At 32.6% G+C, this 21,278-nt stretch overlaps 2 protein-coding genes across 2 annotated transcripts in view; one reads left to right on the forward strand and one right to left on the reverse strand.

Annotated features, from left to right (window-relative positions):
* LOC129950927 (uncharacterized) overlaps positions 1-16,174 on the forward strand; it is a 34,320-nt gene extending 18,146 nt beyond the window's left edge. Inside the window, exons 2-3 of the mRNA XM_056062884.1 lie at positions 14,918-15,150; positions 15,255-16,174. Coding sequence (XP_055918859.1) covers positions 14,918-15,150; positions 15,255-15,503 — 482 coding nt within the window. The 3' untranslated portion in view covers positions 15,504-16,174. The remainder of the gene's footprint in view (positions 1-14,917; positions 15,151-15,254) is intronic.
* The window catches only part of LOC129950918 (rabankyrin-5), an 83,477-nt gene that overhangs the window by 51,624 nt on the left and 10,575 nt on the right, over positions 1-21,278 (reverse strand). The gene's annotated exons all lie outside the window — the stretch shown is intronic.

The following is a 21,278-nucleotide window of genomic DNA, read 5'->3' on the forward strand; positions in this document are numbered from 1 at the left end:
CGTTATTTTAATGGTTTATGCTCTAGAGAAATAGCCAGTTGCATTCCTCCCCTTAAACAGCTGAACCGTAATACTCGCGCTTCTAGGAATGCTCATCAATATACCCTCGAGCCTAACTTTGGTCGTACTGTCAAGTACAGAGATTCGTTCTTTAGCCGTACTATGCGAATGTGGAATGCCTTGCTACACTCTGTCTTTCACAGTCATTTCCAATATTCAGGAATTCACCGACACCTCCTTTCAACCTTTCCCAGTTCTTACACTGTGTCTACACAATAAGGATAGTATTATCCCCTTGAGTGTGCGCTTATTACAAAAAAAAGGTCATTACATTTCGAAACAGAACTTGGAATGTCTGTTGTCTAATCCAAATCTTGTTAACACAGGTGTTCCACAAGGATCTGTTTTAGGCCCTCTTCTTTTTTAAGTCTTCATAAATGACCTCCCTAATGTTACTGCAAATTCTAATTTATGCACATGTTGTAACTGTAACAATTTATTTATCTAGTAGATATGAGTTGTTAGAAGAAAACATAATTAAAGCTTTTTAAAAAATTAACCAATATTTTTACTGCTCAATATTTACTGCAGTAATTTCATCTAGTTTAAAAAAGCTATCAACTTTGTTTTTCTCAAACCAATACTTTAGAAGATATTTGGAAAACACAGGAAAAAGTAAAAAAAATTGAGCAGTTTTTTCGAAATGGCGGCGCCGCGCCGCCAGAATTGTTGGGGGGAATTAGACAACTTGGATTTTTCAACAGCTTAAAAACCCTGACAACATCAACAAATCGAAACTACCATAATTTATGTAACCATTTGGGTTTTATAGTGACAGTTTGACTGGACTACTATGATTTTATATGTTTTCGAACTGAATACTTGTAGTGTGCTAAAAGAAAACTTTTCAGTCCCATTTAAAAAAAAACACCCTGTACATAATGAACGCAAAATATACTAATCTCTTGTCTGTAAATTCAAAAAATTAAAAAAGTTTCACCGTGAGTTTACTTAATCTTGTATATACTTTCCATAATAAAAATAAAAGAAAGTTGAAAGAACATGTGAAGTTTAATTCCACTTTAAGAAGAAAGTAAAACGAATGCAATAAATCGATTTTCTCCAAATAAAAACAAAAAATCAAAATTCGATCTACATACATTAATTTTTGTATAAATACTTGCTTAAGTATTTTTATAAAATTCAAGATGCAAAGCACAACATCACAAAATAGAATAACACAAAAAATAGAACACGCGTGACTGTCATTCGAGGTCATATCCAATCAATAGCTCAAGTTTAATTTATATTGTTGAAGGTCATGGTAGTTATTTATTTAGCGTAGGTTTGAGTATACGAGTATTTGAACTTTCAAAAAGTCACACACAATTTAAAATAATTTTTGGGTAAATATGATAAGAATTTTTCTGAGAATCACAGAGAACTAATAAACCTCAAGATTGTTTAAAATTGAATTATTATTCTCGGTGTTGAAACCACATTTTTTACAGACAAACAAAGAATGTTAACATAAAACAAGCCTTCAACATAATTAAAGGCCTCCTCTTACTCAACTTTATTGTTGTCAAAAAGAAACGACGCTCCAAATAAATGAACTTTTTTTTTAAGTTAATTTTGTTTTTATAGAAAACCAGAATTCTAAACTTGACTAGAATCGACCTTGAACTTAATGTTTGGAAATTCAATATAGACTCTCTTTGTAATTTTGAATGCATATTTTTCTCTTTGAATATTTATATGCTTTTTCGAGATACTTTGGTTCTCTTCTTTTTTAAGATACTCTTTTGAACTTCGTGGCGTTTGTAACTACGAAAACACCTACCCAAATAAGGACAGTTGTTGCTGTTATATTTTCTTGAAGCCAAAATTAAAGTTTTGTTTGTATAAATCCATAAACACAAAAATGTACAAACTGAAAGATAGATTTGAAAAATGTTAAACACATTTTTTATTTTGATTTTATGGTTTAACCGAGGGAATGTGATAATAATTTATCAAAAAAGATAAATGGAAAAGAGTAAACAAAAACATTCGAATTTCAATTTTTGTACCGTGCCCAAAAAATATCTTATTTTTTTTTTTAATATTATTATCTTGTTATTTTTATTTGTCTATCTATCAATATCATTTGACATTATTCACAGTGTAAACTTGACCTTGAGTGTTTGCAGTTTACTTTAAGTCGGTTCAACAGTCCGCCAACAAGGCACAACAATAACGTTGTCAAGTTGCTCAGCAACGTTTTTTAGGTCACCCTCTTAAACACTTATGTTTTGAAATAGAAATGAAGGCCACAAGGCTAGAAACATCGAAAAGTAAGTTATTTTAATACATGACATGACTTCAACATATCCAATGGCAGATGACAGCTTCAAAAGTGACAGCTGTCAAATATGGAAAATTCGATAAATATAATTTATTTAATTAAATTTGGTTGCCATCCTTGAGATTTTTCAAAACTTTTGTATAACTCAGACATATTTTAAGTTAGAGTGCGCGATTTAAAAAAAAAAAGTTATATGAATTATATTAGCCGTGTTTTTTTGGGACTCCATATATTTTGCAGTAAGAAATTGCAAAGTTTTGTTGGATCCGCAACTGAAAGTGAATACGGTTCTACGTTTGACTGAATAATTTTAAAGAAAATTGTAAACAAATTAAGCGAAATTCAGACCAGGGCATTTTTAACGAAATTTGTTTCACTTTCAACTTTTACTTTGAATATTACGTTTCACTAAACACAGTTTATTGAACTCAAAAATGTTCGTCTTTTCAATTACGTTCCAGCAAACTCAAATTTACAAAGTGCAAGGTTATTTTTAATGAGTGAAATATTTTGTTATTTTTCTTTTTGTTTCATCAGACAATAAACTTTAAAAATTATATTGAGAATTTTAAAAGAATTTGCAAAAAGGAATTTGTATTTGAAAATAAGAGTTTCTTTTGAAAAGTTGTCGAAAATTAATAAAAAACATATAAAACGTTTAGAAAATGAAGAAGTTAACAATAGTTAATTAGAAAATGGACACAGGAATTTTGAATTTTTATGGTAAAAGGGTTAATTCATCTCAATTTTAAAAATGCCTGATTTGATAGAGACTTTTTAATTCAACCTTCAATGAAATTTGACGGATCATAAAAACAAGAGGCTTTGATGCGACCCACACTGATCCCATCCCGTCTGTCGATTTGTCTTGCTTAAAAGTTTGTCTTTATGTACTCGTATCAATTTTTACCAAATTTGCGTACTATTTTTTGTAGATTTTATTTTTTATGAAAAAACGGACTGTTGGATTTTTATATAAAAATTACTGAATATCGAAAACAATATTTTCTGTGAAATAAAATAAGTTTAAAGCCAATATTTTAAAATTTTTGAAAAGCAATTTGAGTCGAAAATCAATTTTTACCAACTTTTGTTAATTTTTTTTCGGTTTTTAATTTTTTGTAAAAAAAACTGTCAATTCGATTTTTTTCAAAATTTTACTGAATGTTGACAACAATATTTTTTGAAAGATAAAAGTGAATTTAAGCCAATATCTCAAAGTTTTGAAAAGATATCGGAGTTAAAAATCAATTTTTACCAACTTTTATTAATTTTTTTTAGGTTTTTATTTTTTGTAAAAAAAACTGTCGATTCGATTTTTTAAAAATTTGCCCTAATGTTGAAAAATATATTTCTTATAAGTAAAAATTAGTTAGAAGCTATTATCTCAAATTTTTGAGAAGATATTTGAGTCGAAAATCATTTTTCACCAACTTTTGTTAATTTTTTTTCGGTTTTAAATTTTTTGTAAAAAAACTGTCAATTCGATTGTTTTCAAAATTTTACTGAATGTTGACAACAATACTTTTTGAAGGATAAAAGTAAATTATAGCCAATATCTCAAAGTTTTGAAAAGAATTTGAGTCGAAAATCAATTTTTACCAACTTTTGTTAAATTTTTTTTTAGGTTTTTATTTTTTATAAAAAAACTGTAAATTCGATTTTTCTCAACAATTTTCAGAATGTTGAAAACAATATTTCTTATAAGATAAAATAAATTTGAAGCCTAAATTTCAAGTTTTTGAAAAGATATTTGAATCGATATTCAATTTTTACTAACTTTGAGCAATGATTTTTTTTAGATTTTTATTTTTTTATAAAAAAACTGTCAATTCGATTTTTCTCAAAATTTGAGCAGATGTCAAAAACATTATTCTTCGTTGCACAAAATTGTTTTGGAGATGAAATCATATTTTAATCGTAAAATTTTGGAGGTGGCAATTTTTTTTTGATTTATAAAAAAACCGTTAATTGGATTTTTTTACAAAATATACTTCTTTGATATCACGTTACAATATATTATATAAAATTCAATTCAAGTCTTTAGCGTTTTTGGGTCGTAAGATATTTAGGGTTAACCAAAGTGTTCACCTTTTTTTCAAACTGCTATGGTAAAAAAAACCACCCACGCAATTTTCTTGAAAGCCCTTTCTGCCTTATTATCTATATAAAAAAATTTATTTGAAATCGATATCTCTTCTGGTTCTTGGGCTATAGATGACGAAAAAAACGTCAAGAACGTACGGCCGTAGGAACGTACGTACAGCCGCACGCACAGACATCTTTCTAAAAATCTTTTATTTGGACTCTAGGGCCCTTGAAACGTCAAAATTTTCAATTTGACAAATCGGACCCAATACAATAACTTCCTCTGGGAAGTTAAAAATTAAAAAGCTGTTGTAAATAAAAAAGAAGTTACAAGTACTGACCAAAGAAAAGTGAAAATAAGAATTAACTTCGATATCAGAAATGATTTTTCGACAAAAGAGAGTTTTCGATTAACGAAGACGGCTAACTTTTTATTATTTTTGTCTGAACGTTTAGCTAATTAGATACATGCAACATATGTTCCATGACTATTTTATCGGTTATTTTTTCTCTAAAGGATTTAATACTCATATAACTTAAGTCTAGTACAACAACTGCTAACTATTGTACTTATTTAGTCTTTAGAAAATAAATCAGAAAACTTGCTTATTTGGATTGATATTAACATCTTAAGTTCTTTTAAGTGTTTGTGACCCGTTTCTGACTTAAGTCCTTCTTGCCTAAAGTCAAACAATTTATATTTAATTTGATTTTATGTTTTCCATTTTGTAAATTTAAGCCGAATGGAATATGAACTGAAGGAAATGGGTTAATTCTTAGATTATGGCTAACTATGTGTGGATCTGTGCGTGCAATAGATGGCATATTTGTTGACACTAACTTTTTGCAAAATAACGAACAAATATTACAGCTTGTGTCCTTTTCGTATAATTAAACAACTTAGTCAATAAAAATAAAATTTATATTTTATTTTTTTTTTACAATTTATTATAAAAAAGAGTACAACGACGCACAGAGAACTCAAATATCGATTCTTTGCTAAAAAATGTTGAAACCCAGAATAAGAAATAAGATTTGAATGGTCTTATGCTTATATTTTTTTTGAAGACTTGCGAATATACTTTGTGGGTTTTATTCTGAAAAGTTGTAGCACTACAATTGAAACGGGGTCACCACACAATTTTATGGGATTATAACACAATTAAAATACGATTAACAAAAAGTTAAGCCATGAAAACACAAAAGTAATTAAATTAGCAACAATTAGTTAAAATAAATTAAAGAGAAATACTGTCAAAATATCAGAGTTCATCTTGAGTTTTAAAATGACGTCATGTTATTTTTTATGTTGGACACTAATCAACGAACACATCCATCGAGCATCATATTCGAATAAAAGTCAAATCTCTATCGGCAGCAGGATTTCGTTTTACGTGATTCTACTGCGGATGATGTATTTGTTATGTCATTTAATATTCTGAATATAGAATTTCCTTTTTTGGGAATCATTACAGTTAATGGCTGACAGTAAAATTCAGGCCCAGCTTTTGTGATTTGATAGTGAAAGAAATTACGTTAAAAAAAGATAAAAAAAAGAGCATAGCTGTCAGGTTAAAAAATTACACGAAACACTCCTGTCAACAAACAAAATATCATCATTCATTGGAAATCATAGTAATACAAAATTTATCTAACTTAATATGTTATTGCGTTACGCTTAAACTCAAAGTACTCGTGGCATAATGGATAAGGCGTAGGACTGTTTTGTCACAGGTCTCAGGTTAAATCCCTGGCTGTGCCACCTAACCGTCATTGCTAAGCGCGTAGAACACTATCACTTATTTGAAAATACCGTGAGGGTTGCTACTTACATTTCTGGCTTAATAATGAAAAAACGAATATTTACGATTAACATTGGTTTTATTGTTCTATAAAATATTCTCCATGAAGAGCAATACCCTTTTGCATGCGTTTGAACCCATTTTCGCAGCACTTTTTCCACTCGGATTTCTTCAGGGGTCGAAATCGTTGTCCGCTCATTTTTTTTAAAGTGCGAGAATAAAAAGAAGTCACATGGACTGTACGGCGGATGACCCATTAATTCGATGAGGCTGGTCAAAAATTCCTTTGTTTGAGCCGATGTGTGAGAGCTTACATTGTCACGATGAAGAGTTATTCGCCTCTTCTTCTATTTTTTTTTCGAGTTTCTCCGATAACTTCTGGCAAAAAAATGGTGGTATATCATTCAGAATTGACCGAATTGCGTTGCTCTAACGCTACTGTCGCCACGTGACCGGTAATGCCGAAGAAACAGGTAACCATTTGCTTCGATGTGCTTCTTCCGCGAAAATTTTGTTGGATTTGAATCATCTTGGAAGACCCATACAGTCGATTGCTGTTTTGTTTCGGGGTCATACGCATAGATCCATGATTCGTCACCTGTGCTGATATTAAACACCTTGAACGTATTTTTTCACCATTTCTTTGCACCAACCGACACGAGCATTCTTTTGAGGGTTTGTCAGATTATGCGGGATCCAACGGGAACAAATCTTTGCCACGGCAAAATGTTCAAGTAATATCTTATTGATGCTAGCTATACTAAAAATCACTCATAGATCTTATAAGTCTCATTCTCAAAAGCAGGACAATAATTTCTAACATGAGAAGTTTTACTACCACCAGATCGGTGAATCGAGACACTCCCCAAGGTGGGGTCCTTTCGCCTCATGGTAGTAAACGACTTACTTACATTATTGGAAGCAGAGGGTTTCAAGGTGATTGCCTATGCTGACGACGTTGCAATATCCGTATCTGGGAAGCACCCCCAAGTTCTCTCGGAACTCATACAAAATGCCTTAAACAGGCTAACAAAATGGGCTAAGCAATGTGGATTGGACGTCAATCCACATAAAACAGAATTAATACTCTTTTCGAGAAGATATAAAATTCCTCAGATTAGCCCACCCAAGATTAGAGGAATACCATTAAGCTTTTCCGATCAAGCTAAATATTGAAAAAAAGGTGAACATTTTTGTTAACCCTAAATATCTTACGAACCAAAAATGCTAGATACTTGAATTAAAGTTTATATAATATATTGTAACGTGATATCAAAGAAGTATATTTTTTGAAAAAAAAAAATCCATTTAACGGTTTTTTTATAAATCAAAAAAACTGAAAAAAAAATTTTTCATCTCCAAAATAATTTTGTGCAACGAAGAATAATGTTTTTGACATCTGATAAAATTTTAAGATAAATCGAATTGACAGTTTTTTTTTATAAAAAAATAAAAATCTAAAAAAAAAACATTGCTCAAAGTTGGTAAAAATTGAATATCGATTCAAATATCTTTTCAAAAACTTGAAATTTAGGATTCAAACTTTTTTTATCTTATAAAAAATATTGTTTTCAACGTTCTGAAAAATGTTGAGAAAAATCGAATAGATAGTTTTTTTTACAAAAAATAAAAACCTAAAAAAAAAATGTATAAAAGTTGGTAAAAATTGATTTTCGACTCAAATATCTTTTCAAAAATTTGAAATATTGGCTTCAAACTAATTTTATCTTATAAGAAATATTGTTTTCAACATTCGATAAAATTTTGAAAAAAAACCAATTGACAGGTTTTTTACAAAAAATAAAAGTCTAAAAAAAAACAATACTAAAACTTGGTAAAAATTTACTTTCGACTCAAATAGCTTTTTAAAAATTAAAAATATTGGCTTCAAACTTATTTTATTTCACAGAAAATATTGTTTTCGATATTCAGTAATTTTTATATAAAAATCCGTTTTCTTATAAAAAATAAAATCTACAAAAAATAGTACGCAAATTTGGTAAAAATTGATACGAGTACATAAAGACAAACTTTTAAGCAAGACAAATCGACAGACGGGATGGAAAGTTATCAGTGTGGGTCGCATCCCAGCCTCTTTTTGATTTTTAGAATCAAACGGCATTTAGTGAAAGTAAATCATTTCAATTATGACCATTGCTATGGATTGAAGCTTGGTCACTGCCCAACTTGAGACTTACTGTCAAATGCAGAGATTCGTTGTTTGGTGGTACTACACGAATATGCTTTACTCAACTCTGTCTTTCGCAGCTAACACAAACGCCTCCTTTCAAACCCTCTCACCTTTTCTTAATGCTTGTACTGTGTTTTCGGTACAAAAAAGCTCAGTTAAGGTTTCAATTAGGAGTTTGCACAAAAAATCAATATTTAAATTTTTAGTATTATACGACACTAAAATTTAAAGCTGAAAAACAAAAACCAAGACAGTTTTTTAAAGTGATCAATATTATATTGGGTTAATTTTTTTCAATTAAGTACGCATGAGAACATTAAAATTGTTTAAAATCTTGCGCCATTATTATTTCATATTTAAATTGTATTTCTTTCCAAACAAGGAATTCGTGATAATAAATCTGTCAGTCTCATTTGGGGCGAGTGGGTGTTTCATCACTTTCCTCTTATTCCATGATTGTTTATTTATCTATGTAATTTGTTCTCATTTCCATGAGTACACAAAACCATTTGGGTATTTCTTCCAATTTTCTATTTCTAGGTTACAATTTTTTGTTTTGTTATGAAAAGTGACCACCCCAATTAAGAAGAGAGAATGCCTTCACTTTCAAGTCCATATATGTTTCAGAGGCTTTGTCATGTCACGTCATCATAATCATCATCATCATCGTCAGTCCACTATGTGGACTTGTTGAATCTTTTTAATGAGTGGAAGTGCTATAGTAGATTACCATGAGTTCATTACAACATATTATTTTGAATGTGATTGAGTAGGTTTATGTTTTTTAAAACAAGTACGTATAATGTGTACACTGTAGAGTACATGTGAGTAATATTTGTGATGTTGTTATATATGGGGTCTTTCCGGTTTTGGATAGTGCATCAAAAAAGACAGATAAACATTATAATGAGATTTTCTTAATTATGTTCAAGATGATGTTCTCTTTTGAAAGTTAGTGATTTTATTTATTAATGACACTACTAAGGTCACTTTGCCGTTTTAGTTGAAAATATTATTAAAATAATAACACCTGGTCTGTTGTGCCCAAACAAAACAATAGTTTAATTTAAGACTTACGTTGTTAAAACTCAACGTGTACCTTAGAATTAAATTGTATGATGGTTTTGAAAAGTCAAAATCTTTGTTTTCTAGATAGAGTTTAAATTTGCTAGTATCTTAGTTAGTTTCTTAAAAAATCTATGAAGGTTTATTTGACTCTAAATAAAGTTTTCAACAAACGTTGAATTTAATACTTTAATAGTTAAAAAAAAACACGTTTTGGAGTTAATTTTTATTGCTGTTTTCGATTTAGAACTTTGATTTCAACTACACTCTGTTACATTAGAGCGTGGTCACTGTTACATAATAACAACAATTGATTTTTCGAAAATTCGCAAATTTATTGATAATTTGGTCTGCAATACTCAATGCAAATACCTCAGTAGCAAGTCCAATCTCCTGCATTGTAAATTATGGCCTGGCACCGTCACGTCGGGGCATACTTTCAACTTATTTTTCTGCATATTCTACCGGAAAAGGCCTCCAAATATCCCGAATTTGTCGAGAAAGTTGATTTGCGTCTGCGAAGCTGCGTTTTCATGGCTTGCGTCTGCGAAGCTGCATTTTCATCAGAGCCCACACATTTTCTATGGGATTTGCATCCGGTGACTAAGATGGCCAATCTAAAGTGAGAACTCCGTTTTGCGCCTTCCACTCGCTTCACGCTCGACTCCGATGTTTTGGATCGTTGTCCTCTTGAAGGATCCAGCTTTCATTTTTCTTGATATACCATTGCTTAGTAGATGGTAACAAAACCTTTTGATATATTTTATTCATATTTTCGGCATTTAAATTCTCGGTAAATAAGAACAAAGTACCGAAACCTTTGTTTGAGAAGCACCGCCAAACATGGACCTTGACGGGGTGTTTAACAGTCCGTTGAAGCATTCTACTGGTGGAGGTTGTAGAGGCGTGTTTGATGCTCATAAATGCCCAAAAGGAGAATTCATCAAACAAAATTACGTTGCTCCAATTGCGGTCTAAGTTTTCCTTCGCTCATTCCACTCGTTTTTTAACGTGTTTTTTCCAAAGTACTGCGATATTTCAGTTTAATGGCAAGCAAGTGCCTGCGAATCGTTCCGTAAGATATGTCTACACCTTTTGCTTTCAATTTCACAGCAGCTTCACATAAAGTCAAAGTTGGATCTTTCGAGAACAATCTTGTAATCGTCTTTTTTTGAGACTTTGCTTGTACTTCTACGATCAGGAAATTCATCAACGTTACCGACCTTCTTATAGCGATTTATCCACTTGCTAACGAACTGCTTCAACTTTCCCATATATTTCGCAGCAGCAGTTAATTTGGGTCCTTTTTCATGCAAACATAGAAAAATTGCTCAAAGTGAGAACAGCACTCAATTGAAGACTAAATTTGACAGACAGCTGACTTTTTACAAAAAGCATTAAGGACTGAGGTGCCTTCTATGTCATAGAGAAAGAAACGGGACTCTCTGATTTTTTATCTACGTGTAACAATAAACACGCTCTTATGTAACAGACTATATCTGCTTAAGTTTTAAAAATACTTGTTTTCAATACTATTTAGAACGAATTCGTAAATAGAACAATTACTTTCAATCCCTTTTGTCTAATGGTTCAGCATTTATTCTTTTATATTAACGTGTAATTTCATTACTCGCTTAATAAATGTATAATAATAATAATTATTTAAGAAACGTGTGATCTAACAACTAATAAAGATTTTTCGAAAATTGTATTAAATAATATAAATATTTCAACTGAATATCGAAAAATTGGATTATTGATTTCGAAAACCATCCCAAATTTTATCAAAAACAAAAACTACTTCATAAATTTAGTTACCCTTGAAAAGCATTGTACATGTGTTTTTGAATGTAATGAAATTAATATCTCTAAAACCATACGTGATAGAGTCATTTTCTAAGTTGGATTTGAGTTTAGGCAATCAAAACCGATAGAAAAAGTGAAATTTGATTGACAGCAACAAAACATTGTCAACCATAGTATATAAAGTCTATGGGAATCCATGTATGTTATTAAGAGCGGTTGAGACTTGTTCTTAAGAAGTGACAACCAATGTTCACCTAAACTAGTAGCTTTTTCAGCTGTTCACAAAAAGCTATCAGTGTCAAGCTAGCAAAACAACATTTACCTATCCAAAAGTGCCTAAGTGTATAAATTTCCAGGAAAACATTGTGATAGCCAATAAATTTCGATATTGTCTTTCAATATGCTCTTTATTTGTATTTGCTGTTTTGCTAAACGTGATATCAACTTTTCAAAGCAACCCTCCAAGAACTTGAACATACGTGCTTCCTTATTTGACAAGTATAAGCTTGTGTCAATTTTGTGATAATTTGTCAAAAAAACATAGAAACGACCGAGCTTTTAAATCAAAACTATAACAATTTATTAGGGGCCAAATATAGCTAGCATTGATTTTCTTTATTGATACCAATAATTGAAATTTTTTGACAAGTCGGTTATAGCTTTCATTGAAAATGTTTGTTATTTTCTGATTAAAATTAATCATTTCCTGATTCTATGATAATATTGTAGCGCTTTTTCGTATTTTTTAATTTTATTTCTAATTGCTTCTCATCAAAAATTAACCCTTATTCTGCAAGAACTTACGCAAATTTCTTGAAAAATTGTTCTTCGCCGGGTTTTTTGGTCTCGGAGCTGGTCCTTTTCCATTCTGCACTCCTCCAAGAAGAGCAGAATGGATTTATAGCTTCTTCATCGTCTATTATGTACAGAACAACCTCAAGTACAACTTCAACTAACATTTTGTATCTTTTTGTTTACCAACAAATACAAAAAGCTAAAATCAATTTTCAAGTTTCTTGGAATTCAATCATGTGTTGAATTAGCTGTTCTGTCAGATACCTAAACCCCAGAAATTCTTGGATGCCTTTGGATTCTTTTTTTGACATCTCAGCTGTTTTTAATCAGCTGTTATTTTACACGTAAAACACTAACAAAAAAGAATCCGGATACCCTATCTGTCTGAGATTGAACAAGAATTTGATGTTGGAATACGACAAATTATGTGGTCCGAAATGTGAATAAAATTATAAGCTGTTTATTAGATAGGTTTTCATTATTGAAAAATTAAAATTGAACTAAAAGAAGAGTTCTGGGTCTACAACAATTGCCAAAAGACGTACTCTTAATACTTGAATAGTATTTTGTGTAGTACTTTTGAATATCTTTTAGCTCATTGATCGGACGAAAAAAATGGTCAAGTATTTAAATATATGTATAGGCAAATCTGTCATCTTTCGACATAAGAACATTAGAGACTTGAACACCGAATTGAGTTTGTTGAAATTTGCTACAACTATTGTGAACATTCTGCAGCTATATGCAGTGTTGCATAAAAAGTTGTGTGACCGTGTTATTTATCGAAAATGTGACCACTATTGGCCACGTAGTCTTGTTATTTAACAATTTTGTAGTGCAACAGTAGCTGTGACGGCAAAACTTCTTACAGCAAACCCTGAATATAAAAAATACCAATGTTTGATTCTTTCAAACACCTACGAATATCACAGTGTAATGGATAATTGAAGTGTACAATAAGTACAAGTTCCGATTATTGTAACGGATGCTTTTTTGTTTGACGTGTGGTTTTATTTTTGACAGCTGTCACTTGATTTAAGCTCAGTTAAGTTTTCCATTTCATAATGAATAGACTTACTTATAAAGAAAGTTTGTAAATTGTGCAAATGTATTACCAAAATTATAGTTCAGTTCGCGAGAAACATCAATTTTTGATAAGCGTTGGACTATATTTTTTGGAGTATTTTGAAGTCGCTTGTCTACGTAAATGAGCCCGAGACGCGTCGGCTACTCGTTACAAAATCATTTTTAAAATATACTTTTTAATTATTCTTGAAAAAACAAGTCTAAAAAATGCCCTTAAATCCTAAAAATAAATATTTAATTAAATTTTCTAAGCAGAAAATATTTTTCGTAATAAGATCAAAAAGGGCTTTTACTCGTATATTATTTAGCGTTAATAGTAAGAGCTGTGTTCAAAAAGTAAAGTAAATTTTGCGGGTCTGGAGAGTCAGAAGGTCAAAATTTGTTTTGTATTGTGTTGGTATACATGTTCCTAAAGTATGACGCAATTTTCAGCTATATTCACTGTTTATTTTGTAGTTGCTAAAGTCAACGTGTTTTTATTAGCTCGGCGATTTTTGCTTCTTTAAACAATTTTTGACCAAAAAAAAATGCATGAACAGCGCTCAGGAGCTGTTAAATGATGTCAACGACGATTCAAATTTGCTTGAAAGGGTCATAACTGGTGATGAAACATGGGTGTACGGTTATGATATCGAAACCAAAGCACAATCGTCCACCTAGAAGCATCCAACGTCACCAAGATCTTACCAAAAGGTCGTACGGTTAATAAGGAGTATTACCTTGAAGTTATGTGACGTTTGCGTGAAGCAATACGAAAAAAAAACGCTCAGATTTATGGAAAAACAATTCATGGCTTTTGCCCCACGATAACTCACCTGCTCACTCGTCGTTGCTTGTTCGTAATTTAAAAACAAAACCATAGTCACCACTCCGTGTGACTTTTTCCTGTTTCCAAAGTTGAAGAGACACATGAAATGATCGATCGATCGAAGAAATAAAGGCCGAATCGCTGAGAATGCTCAAGCACATATCAAAAAGTGAATATCAAGAGTGCTTCGAAGATAGGAAAAAACGCTGGCATAAGTGTATTATATCTGGAGGGGACTGCTTTGAAGGGGACCACATTGATGTAAAATAATAAAGAAATATTCCGGGTACTTTTTGAACACACCGCGTATAAGAACCTTTTTTAGCATTATTGCTTTAGCATTCTTTTTTTTTCAATTAATGTATGGCAGGTGAACACTTACAACTAACAAGAGGATTTTTAGAAAAATAATTAAGATACTGAATATTTTTAAACGGCATGTTTAACTAAGGAATTGAGATTAAAGAACGTATCATGAATGTTATTAAAAAAATATTCTCATGAATTTACATAGCCTTAAAAAGATAGACTGATTTTGAAGTCGGATTCGAACTTAAGCAATCAAAAACCTTAGAAAAGATATAATTTGATATAGCCACCGACTTAACCTTGTTGAACTATGTTTTCCAATAATAAGACTTAACTTTTTTTTGGCAGTTGAGAGTACGCAAAAGAAATTTTAGAAGTTGCCTCTCTACAATTATAATGATTTGTCAAATTGGTTAACCTTGGCTAAGTTTAAACTTTTATTCATTTATATTATTTTATATAAAAAACATAGAACAAAATTAAGAAGAAAAACAACATGTAAATAAATTTATAGACCTCACTGTTACACTCTTTGAATTGTAGCCATTAACATTGTTTTCTAAGACAAGCCAAACTAAGATATGTTTAATTAAAATATATCAATTTAATTTCTATTTCAGAACCCGGCGATGCAATAAAATGTTACAAATGTCAAGTATCTCCATCTATATATAAAATAGGCAATATAACAAATTCCAAACCATTGTGTTCAAAATTCGATGAATCAGATGAATACATAACTGAGTGTGAATATTCGACAATGTGTGTTAAACAAATTTCTAGGCTATATTTGCAAAATGGAACTGTAGATACAGTGACCAGAGGATGTGCTAGCCAGAAGTATACCGATCAGGTAACAACAAGAAAAAAAAAACACCTTCCAACTTATATCTACCTATAAAATAAACAAGTTATTTATTGTTAACTCTCTTTTTTTTGTTTCTTTTTTTGAAAAAGGTTCTTAAACAAGGTGCATGGCGTGTAGAGCATAAAGTAGAAGAGCCCTACAAAGAAGGCTGTGAAGAATTCAAGGAAAATAGCCTGTCAGGTTCGAGTTCAACGTACTGCTATTGCCGCGGCAACTTGTGTAATTTTGCAATAAAGAATGACCCAACGAATCAATTGCTTATAAATGCAATGTTTGTGATATTTGTATTTAATGCATTGAAATATTTTTCAAATCGTTCCATAATTTCAATATTGTGAACAAGAAGAACACAAAATAAACCTATATTTATCTAGAATACAATAATTAGGTAAACTCCTTCGACATAAACTCGAATTTATCTTTTGTATAGTTTTCAAATAGTAACAAAAAACTAAACGAATATTTTTCTTAAAATGAAAATTCTCAAGGACCCTTAAGATTTTTTTTTTTAAATTTGTTTATTGTTTTTATTTTATTTCTCGAAATAACCACGATTTCTTTTAAACCTAGAACAATTTAAATGCCTTTAAACATACTTTAGTAATATCAAAAAATAATTTTCAATATCAGTCTCAAAGATCTTAGTTTTCTGTAACTCCTTATCATGTCGGAGGAAAATCCTTGTAGCACTGCACTTATTACTTGTATACTTTAGAATTTAGTTAAAAGAAAAAAACAATATGAATGTGTATTATTCATAGAAACTAGAAAACAATCAAAAATTATTTATAAAATAAAAAAATATCAAAAGAGAAGAATAACGAAACTATATGATGAGAAATATAAAATGATATTAAAAAATAAAGCTTTGAAGACTTTTTCAAAGAAAATTATTGTGATATAAAAAGATACTATACAAATATATACATAATTATATATTCATACATGTACTGTACTGTTATTATGTTTAAAACAAAATATATCATTATAATAATTATAAAAAAATAAATTCACATTTTTCTTTCATTTGTTTTATTTTTTACACAAGTGTCTACAGGTTTTATTCAAAACACACCTCTTGCTATCAACTCCTACTCTCACCTCCCAGCGGTGAACATCGGGTGCCTAGTACCTCAACTGGCAATTGGGTTCCAACTCCAGTGGAAAGTTGTTGCGGGCAGTAAACGAGAGAGGGGGGAGAGGTGTTTCCACTAAGGCACCTCTCCTTATCCAGGCGGCACTGGACGAATTCTCGAGTTGGAATCAACGGTGGCTTCTACAGTTCCAGTAAGGTTGAACTACTTAGTGAACACCTTATAGGGCTTCTTCGACATATTCGGAGCCCAGGCCTGTAAGGACCGGTTTATCCGGCTCCCCGTCCTTGGAGTTATACTAAGGATCTGGCTCTCCAGGTTGGGGCTTGTGCCGTTGGGGTGACTTCCTGGCTACAAGCCTCGGATACGAACGGATTCACTGTTGACAACCCACGCAAACGAAATAAGGACAACGAACTTCGGATATGTACGTGGAATGTTAGGTCCCTTAACAGACCACGTGCAGCCGAACAATTAGCTGAAGCCCTAAACTGCTGCAAGGCAGATATTACCGCAAACTAAAAGACTGCGATATATACTACGGCGACTGCTACCGAGAACAAAGACATCGTCTATTTGGGTGTGGATTTGTTTTTGGAACTAGACTCAGGCAAAAAGTCTTGAGTTTCAACAGTGTGAGCGAGCGCATCACGACAATCCGCATCAAGGCTAAAATCGCCAACATAAGCCTAATATGCGCGCATGACCAACAGAGGAGAAAGATGAAAACACCAAAGACATATTCTTCGAGCTCTTGGACAAGACATAGGAGCAGTGCCCTGGCTATGACATTAAAATTGTCGTAGGAGATTTTAATGCCAAGCTAGGAAGAGAAGACATCTTTGATGGCATAATCGGGAGATACAGCCTGCACGACACCACCTCCGACAACGGATTCAGGCTGGTTGATTTCGCTACGGGGCGAGACGTTCTGGTAGCTAGTACGCAGTTCACGCATCTTAATATCCACAAGGGGACATGGAAATCTCCTGATCAATCAACCGTCAACCAGATTGACCACATTGCGATCGACGCACGGCACTTCTCTAACATTGACTCGGACCACTACCTCGTTGTAGCCAAGGTACGGCTACGGGTATCTCGAACCAAGCCAAAACAAGGAAGTACTGTGAGAAGATTCGACTTTAGACGGCTACAATCGCAAGAGACTGCCATGTCCTTTTTCGATCGGGTCTCTAATAACCTCTTAAGGAGTCCTATGCTGCCTGCATTAAGCATTGAAAACCAGTGGCAACATTGCCTTGCAGCCATCAGAGATGCCGTCTCTGAAGTGCTAGGTTTCACACGGCCACCACAGCGAAACTCCTGGTTTGACGAAGAATGCCGGCAAGCGCACGCAGCGAAACAGGAGGCATACAAAACAGCGCTGCACAAAAGGACTAGAGCTGCTCGCGAGCTCTACGAGCAGAAGAGGAGAGAGGAACACCGGCTTCTTAGACGGAAAAAAAGAGAGCATGAGAAGCGCGCGATCGAGGAGATAGAGGGATGTCACAACAGGAATGAGGTTTTACCAAAAGGTAAAAAAAACTCCCAAGGGTACCAGCCACGAACCAAAGCCTGTAAAGACGATCAGGGGAACATCGTAGTAGAACCGCAGTCGATGCTGAGAATATGGAAAGATCACTTCTCCAAATTATATAACGGCGATGACGAACCGAATCCCGCTGTAAGGGAGATAGAACCACTCAACCTCGGCGACGCAGATCAACAATTCCGCCTACCCGACCTTGACGAAGTGAAGATATTGAGAAGTAAAGTCCTCTCTCGAGCATGTAAAATCTCCGTCTATAAGACACTCATCATCCCTGTTCTCATTTATGGCGCTGAGGCCTGGACCCTGTCAAAGAAAGATGAGAGCGTCTTAGGATGCTTCGAGAGAAAAATTCTTCGGGTGATTTTTGGTCCCGTAGACGACGAACTGTACAGGCTGTACAGCGACACTGACCTAGTTAGCAGAATTAAAGTCCAACGGCTTAGATGGCTAGGTCATGTAGAGCGGATGGACATCAACGCTCCAGCCCGGAAGGTCTTCTAATCCAATCCCGAGGGACGGGCGGCGCAGTAGAGGAAGACCGTGACTCAGTTGGCGCACCCAGGTGGGAGAGGACCTCAACCAACTTGGCAAGGTTTTCAGTAGGAACGGTTTGATTTTACGAGCTTTTGGCGACCAAACTTTCATCTTGACAAGTTACAGCGTAGAGCAACATAAAACTTTATTAGGTGCTCTCTAGAAGCATTAATGCACGCGTTGTGCACTTTTTTATGGGGTACATGGTTGTAATACCAAGTCTACTATTCAACATTTGGTGGAAAAGTTCGAGTTCGATTTGGAACTAAACGACCATACGCAGCGTCGCACAGATGTGCGAGAGCGGAAAAATGTTTTTTTAAAAAGTCTTATTTATCCTCTTAAACTTTATGTTAAAGTACTCTTAGATAACCCTAGCGTATGATTTTAAAGTATTTTTTAACATATTTATATATTGTATGTTCTGATTTACAAGCAATCAAAATTGAAAAATAATTTTACTCAAATCGCGAACTGTATTTTCATCAAATTTTGAGATGTATTTTTCCGAAGTTAATTTAAATAAATTCTCTAACTTTTTAAATTATTAAATTGGTCTATTTTCGAGTATCTAAAAAAAAAAATGTTTTACTCAATCGGATTTCAAAAAACTCCGTTTTGATAGTGATGTTTACCAAAAAGTTTCGTTTCTTCCGTATTAATTGTCAGAATGAACTGGTTAAGCAAATTATTTTAAGTAAAAATGTCAAACTTTATTTTAAAATTGAAACAAAATTAATACATTGACCCAGGTCTGAGAATTTCGATTTTTGCCAAACCATTTATTTCTGCCCGGTAAATTTTTTCAACTTTAAACTCAAATTTCTTGATAACAATACACGAATAACAATATAGTTTTACGATATTTTAAATTATATGATAGAGCTTAATACAAAATAAAGAAAAGGATTATGGATAGTCTTTTATTTTTTTAATTTTTCGCTAAATTCGTAGAAATAAAAACGGAGTTATTTTTAAAGTTTTATTGTTTTGTTTTTGTTGCGTATTGGCTAATTTTTATTACCTGGCTTATTAGAAAAAAATCTCTTTCTTAAATTTATATATATAAAGGTTTAATGAAAAAAAGTTAGTATTGAGTTATTGAGCATTTGTGGAAGGTGTTTAAGAGAAATGTTTACTCTTTGATCAACAAAGAAGTAAAGTGAAGTGAAATGTAAAAAAAAGGGTTCAATCGAAATTCCTTTTTCGGTGTTGTGTAGTGAACTATATTTTGTAAGGGAATACCCTAACTTAATTTCTGAGCAAATAGAAACTGTGCTGTCAGCATTAAAGAAACATTTTATGTATCATTTTTTAAGTCTATGGAAAAAAAGTAATTTTTGAAAAAAAAAATACACTCATGGCTCGAAGGAGTTTTCGAAGTAGAACTAACCCAAAGTGTATTATCCGAAACGTCAAATAATATGGGAAGACCACGAAAGAGTTTTGACGAATGCTGCGATCGAGCTAAAAGGTATAAAAGCGACGAAATTAGAAATATATTTCCTCAAGAAGAGATAAACTATGCAGCAGCATAAGAGAGCTTTTCCTGCTCACAATTTGATCCGGATAAGGCTTATTTATACAAACAGAATGTCGAAACGCCAATATGAAGTATTAGAACATGCCCTAAAAGATTTTACTAAAAAAAAGCTTTTATTTAAATATAACATAACATTTAATAAAAATGTCTTTTTTTTTAAATTTTCTTGACTAAATATTGACCAAGTATGTATAGGATTAATCTTAACATGTGTGTAAAATTTCATTAAAATTCGTTTAATAGTTCAGATTTAACAGACTTTTTTCTGCTTTCCCATACAAACATCAAAATCCTCAAATTTTAGAAAAATGCCAATAACTTTGTCTGTAACTATTTTTTCTTCAAAAAAATTTTGACCAAATATGAAAAAGAATAATCTCAACGACACCAATCCATGCAAGTTTCACGATTTTCTAATTCGTTTGAATAAAGTTACTGTTTCATGTGAATTTTGGTCTGAGAACATTATCGTTCTGTACTTCTTCAAAAATTATGCTGGCCAGCCCACCACCGCCAACGAACATTGCTATGAGTCGATAATCCCAACTTTTTGTAGCCGGAATAGTACGATATAGACAGCGAAAGCACATGGTTTCATCAGGATACGACCGAGGAGTAGAGAGATTTCACAAAACAGTTGAGGTTGTAAATTTCACCAAAAAGCAAAAAAAAAACATCCAACGGGTACCAGCCAGCCTTTAAAGACGATCAAGAGAACATGGTAGTAGAACGGAGGTCTATACTGAGAGTATGGAAAGTCTTCTAAACTATATAACGGCAATTCCAACTGCAATGCAAAAACAATACCACCTACCGGTTTTTATACCCAAAGCAGGTAAATGCTCCCAAGTCAATCCTAAAGATCTACGACCTATAAGTCTATCATCATTCCTTCTTAAGATCTTGGAAAGATTGATTGATTAAGGGCATGTATCGATACAAGACTTCTGTCTTCGTCTCAACATGTCTACTGTAAATTTAAATCGGTGGAAACAGCGTTACACACTTTAGTACGCACCTTCGAATATTACCTCCATCATAAAGAGTTCACTATGGTTGCTTTCCTTGACATCGAAGGTGTCTTTAACAACGTGGACACATCTGCAATCACATCTGGACTAACATCTCTAAATGTAGAGAGTTCGTTTCGGGAGTTAATTCATTTAATGCTTACTATTAGAATAATTAACTCAAAACTGGGCAACTCTTCTGGTAGACATTCGTTAGTAGAGGGACACCGCAAGGAACCTAGAACTCTGGATACTGGTGTTGAATGAAATCTTAACTGGTCTGGATGCGGAAGGCTTCAGAGTAATAGCCTATGCGGACGACGTTGCTATAGCAGTTTCAGGAAAACATCTTAACATCATAAAAGAACTCTTACAAA

The sequence above is a fragment of the Eupeodes corollae genome, chromosome 1 (genome assembly GCF_945859685.1).
Source record: "Eupeodes corollae chromosome 1, idEupCoro1.1, whole genome shotgun sequence".
Taxonomy (NCBI): Eukaryota; Metazoa; Arthropoda; class Insecta; order Diptera; family Syrphidae; genus Eupeodes; species Eupeodes corollae.